Source organism: Daktulosphaira vitifoliae, unplaced genomic scaffold (genome assembly GCF_025091365.1).
Source record: "Daktulosphaira vitifoliae isolate Bord-2020 unplaced genomic scaffold, ASM2509136v1 Scaffold_102, whole genome shotgun sequence".
In the NCBI taxonomy this organism is placed as follows: Eukaryota; Metazoa; Arthropoda; class Insecta; order Hemiptera; family Phylloxeridae; genus Daktulosphaira; species Daktulosphaira vitifoliae.
The window spans coordinates 18,166-23,337 of NW_026099671.1; the positions used below are offsets into that span (position 1 = coordinate 18,166).

At 26.0% G+C, this 5,172-nt stretch overlaps 1 protein-coding gene across 1 annotated transcript in view; it reads left to right on the forward strand.

The window, feature by feature from the left end:
• Positions 1-3,234, forward strand: part of LOC126909067 (cathepsin B-like) — a 4,267-nt gene extending 1,033 nt beyond the window's left edge. The window contains exons 2-6 of the mRNA XM_050691437.1: positions 1,688-1,912; positions 2,034-2,234; positions 2,344-2,491; positions 2,551-2,664; positions 2,738-3,234. Coding sequence (XP_050547394.1) covers positions 1,688-1,912; positions 2,034-2,234; positions 2,344-2,491; positions 2,551-2,664; positions 2,738-2,949 — 900 coding nt within the window. The 3' untranslated portion in view covers positions 2,950-3,234. The remainder of the gene's footprint in view (positions 1-1,687; positions 1,913-2,033; positions 2,235-2,343; positions 2,492-2,550; positions 2,665-2,737) is intronic.
• Positions 3,235-5,172: the final 1,938 nt, after the last annotated feature.

Consider the following 5,172-nt stretch of genomic DNA (forward strand, 5'->3'; position numbering starts at 1 on the left):
AATCTGAACAAGTTCATTTCTTGTCCGACAACTATATCGAAAAACTTAACGAGAAAATATCAACATGGAAGGTAAGCTTTAATTTTTTGAAAAAATTAAAATAAAAAAATCAATAAAATGTTTTTTATTGTGGGATAATTCAACACAAAATTTCAAATATATTATAATTATTATTTAATTTTTAGTGTGTGGTATAAAATTTAAGTTAAGATATGTATTCTCAATAAATTTATTGTAATTTAATTTGCTAGAGTAATAAAAAACAAATAATGACGAAAGAATAAATTTAATTTCTTAATTATTGAGTAAATTTTAAGATTTTATTTTATTTATTTATTTTAGAAAATTAATTTAATTTATCTAATATTCTATCTTTTTATAAAATCATACATACATAATTTCAACTTTATTATAATTATTATTTAATTTTTAGTTTGTAGTATGCAATTTAAGTTATAAAATATAAATTTCCTGTAAGTTTATTGTAATTTAATTTCTTAGAGTAGCAAAGAAAAAATAATAACAAAAAAATATTAATTGAAAAGTTATTGAGTAAACTTTAACTTAATAGATTAATAATTATTCTATCTAATATTCTATTACTATTTTTTTCCTAGCTTGTAGGCTAAGGTAAGCGGTGGGCCGCCCTGAAGTAATACCTAACTTGTTATTATGTTTAATTCTAAATTTATGAGGCTCTATGAGTATAAAATTAATTTATTGTTAAGCTGTCTGAACAATAAGGGCTGGTGTAGGTTTTTTTTTACTTGGACTCAAAAGTCTACTCTCAATATGTTAATTATAATTTTAAGCAAATTTATATTATTTAATAGTATAATTTAATTCATATTTATTTATTAGGCTGGTAGGAATTTCCCTCCTGATACATCACCTCTACGCTTAAAAAAAATGTTAGGTTCNAGATACATCACTTCTACGCTTAAAAAAAATGTTAGGTTCTAAAAATATAGAATGAGATCAGTTTATTACAAATTACTCAATAACACACAATATAAATTCAGTATGGAAAAATAATTTTTCTTGTATTTATATATATTTTTTTATCTATCAGCTAATAATTACTTTTTTAAATCATCCCTAAAAACTAAAAGGGTCGTCAACATTATTTTTTTTAACATACATAATTAACTAGCTTATAAAATAATTTAATTAAGAAAATGACTGGTCAATAACAACTCTTGGACATGTACTTTGGAAGTTATTCTTATTTTTGTACCTTAGAATATTATGCTGGAAAATGACTAATGATAAAAAGAACAGCTCAAACTCGTCACCTACAGTTGTTACTTAAATTTGTGAAGAACTTCTGAAGTACTGGTCCAAATTTTGTTATCCATTAGTAATTTTTTAAATTAGATTATTTTCTATTTTATGTGCTAGTTAAATATGTATCTTACCATTTAAAAAAATAAAATTGAAACCCCTATATGTTTAGAGAATTATTCATAGAAGTAATTATCAACTTATGAATATAAATTATATGTAAATAAAAGAAAAAGAAATTATTTTTCTAATATTTTATTTATTTGAGAAGTAATCGAGTGATTCATAAACAAATTAGTTTGTATAATATATATTTTTTTATATCTTAACAATATAATCCGTATTTAATAATAGTGTAAGTTTTGTATTTCTTTATATAATTGAACTTATTTTTATTTATTAGGCTGGTAAAAATTTCCCTGCTGATACATCAATTCTTCATCTAAAAAAATTGTTAGGTTCTAAAAGGAGAGAAAAAAATTATCTAGATACTGCTCCTTTTAAAACAGATGATCCTGCCTATGCAAATATTACAAATATTCCAGAATCGTTTGATGCCAGGGAACAGTGGAAACATTGTGAAACCATCGGTCATATTCCTGATCAGGGACAGTGCGGTACTTGTTGGGTAACTATCATTTGAACTACTCAATCAAAAAGATCATACTGTTGATTTTCAATACAAAACTTATCAATTCTAGAACTTATTTCATTCATTGGATCCAATTAAAATGTAAAAATATATTTAGGCTGTGAGTACTACAAGCGCATTTGCTGATCGTATGTGTATCGCTACTGAAGGAAAATTTAATCATTTGTTATCGGCTGAAGAATTAGGTTTCTGTTGTGCAGAATGTGGTAACGGTTGTGACGGTGGATATCCTATTAGGGCTTGGGAATACTTTAGTACTCATGGAGTTGTCACTGGTGGTGATTATGATACTAAAGAGGTAAGGTGAAACTAATTTCAGAAAATTACTTATTTTTATCCTCTCAATATATTGAAAGGAATTTTGATTTTTTTACANAAAATCGAAAGGAATTTTTATTTTTTTACAGGGATGCCAACCATATAAAGTAGCACCATGTGAAGTAGACGAAAAAGGTTACAATCCTTGTGATGAAAGGCCCTTCGAACAGAACCACAAATGCATCAAACAATGTTATGGTAACAGCACCATTGATTACGAAAAAGATCACGTTTATAGTATGCATTTTATAATATTAATTACTTCAAGATAATTTAAATAAACTTTTTATAAATAGCTAAAGATTTCTATTATCTATATGATCCTGTAATTATTCAAAAGGACATAATGGTTTATGGACCCATTGAAGCTACATTAGAGGTTTTTGAAGATTTCTTTAATTATAAATCAGGTAAAAAAATTAAAATTACATTTGAATAGTTATTTAAGGAATATTAAATCTAATAAATATTTTTATCTTTAAGGAGTATATAGTCTTTCTTCATCTAGTCCAATGTTAGGATATCATGCTGTGAAATTGATTGGATGGGGAGTTGAAGGAGGAGTTAAATACTGGTTGTTGGTGAATTCATGGAACACATCATGGGGTGACAAAGGTTTATTTAAAATCAAAAGAGGTTCTAACGAATGTGGAATTGAACTTAGAAATAGTGCCGGCGTTCCTCTTGTTCAATAAAAATGTAGAATAAATAGTGATAAATTACTGAAGCAGTAACAAAAAGTCTTTAAGTATTACTTTAAATGGTTTAGAAGAGTCAATAAACAACAACTTTGATTTAGAAGTTTAATATAACATTAATTAAAAAAAGTCACGTTCTCTATAATTTATCAACTATTGTATATTTATATTTTATTTTAATACATGCGTAATCTGACAAAAGTAGATAATGATACATTCTGCGTTATCAACTTAATCACTTATCATACAGTTATTCAACTTAAATTCGATTAAAAAAAACATTTATCAGTTATTTTTATGTATGTTTTCTGAAACATTAAAATATGTAATATTTAAGAGAACTGTATGTAACTTACAAAGTTTTGATTATTCATATATGAATGATTGCTGTTTTGTACTTGAATATTTTTAATAATACAAATGAAATATTTTATCATTTTAGCATTTTTTTAACTATTTAGTCTCTGGCCACCAAAACTATTTCCTTCCATCTCTCTCTATCATATGCCTGCTCCCAGTCTACTTCAATTTCTTTTAATAATTCCTTTACCCTATCCTTCTTTCTATCCGCAGTCTTCCTCTTTGTCTCTTATCCTCGTCATATATGTTAATGTTTCTTTCAACAGATTTCCATCGGCCCGCCATACAAGACCTGTCCAATTTATCTTTGTTTCTCTAGTGATTTGGACCTTATCCTCTCTTTTTTAAAGATGGTATATTTGGGCGTTTGTTCTCATTTCCCATCTTTGTTCCATTTGGAACTTAAAAATGAGACAACAATGTGTCAGCGGTTCATATTGATCCGAATGTAATATATTCGGTCATTTTTCAATGTTCCAAATTTGAAGGTAGACCGTTTATAATTTTTCGTTATGTCTACTTATTTGTTTTTTATCTTGCAAAAGAATGCTCAAATGAACCTATTTCTGACACAGCGGTGTCAACAACTCATTATTTTTACGGTTGATCGTTAGATAAGGCAACAAAAGAGAATAAATATAATTAAACTCGAATTATTTATTAATATTCATCTATCACAAAAAAAAAAAACCCAGCACAGTGGTGACATGGCATAGTTGGATCATGTATAATGATATCTGACAGTGATTAAAATCACTATAAAAAAAAAAACGCTTCGATGCAAATCTTTAGATTGTGTTTAATTTTAAAAAATTGGTGGATTATTTCAAAAGCTACACGATCTGCCAGTTCCTTATTAATATCCTGATTAAGATAAAGTATGTCGAATGAAAAAGAGATTATTAAAAAATATTATTTCTCATAAAAAAATTGTATTGATCAATACACTTTTCAATACGTTATAGCATTATAAAGTTAAAAATGTAAAAAATAAAATTGAGAATTTTCACAAAATAATAGCATTTGGTAGCCATTTTCACCCTGAAGATAAAATAAAGTCCGAAATTTTTTTTTTACATAATAAAGTAGATTACATTAGCTTTAATTTAAGATATATATAAAAGTGTCAGACTTTCCGGAACACTTTCAAAATTTAAGTTGAAAAAGTCAATTTTTTGTGAAAAAGTTGTCATTTTGAATCCCCCCCTGTAGGCTGGTAAAAAGTCAGATTTATAAAAAAAATATACCAAATAATAGGCAAAGACATCATGTATCTACAAAAAAAAAAGAATTATATTAATCCATACATCTTTCAAAAAGTTATAGCATTATAAANCATTTTTTTTTTTCATGAAAAAGCATATTACATTAGCTTTAATTTAAGATATATATAAAAGTGTCAGACCTTCCGGAACAATTTCAAAATTTAAGTTAAAAAAATTAATTTTTTGTGAAAAAGTTGTCATTTTAAATCCCCCCNAATTTTTTGTGAAAAAGTTGTCATTTTAAATCTCCCCTTGTGGGCAGGTTAAGGGTTAAATTTATGAAAAAAATATACCAAATGAAAGGTAATGATATTACGCATCTATATAAAAAAGAATTATATTGATATGTTCATTTTTGAAAAAGTTATGGCACTTTAATTAATTTTAAAAATTATACAATATATAATTAAAAGAATTACTAATCTGGATATAATTAAGGAAATAGAAGTTGATGTTGCCTTTGTAATTATCCATCAAATTTTTTAAAATTAAACACTAACTACAGATTTTCATTGAAGCGTTTCTTATGATAGTGATTTTAATCACTGTCAGATTAAATCTATACTGGACCCAACTATGCAACGTCTCCACTATG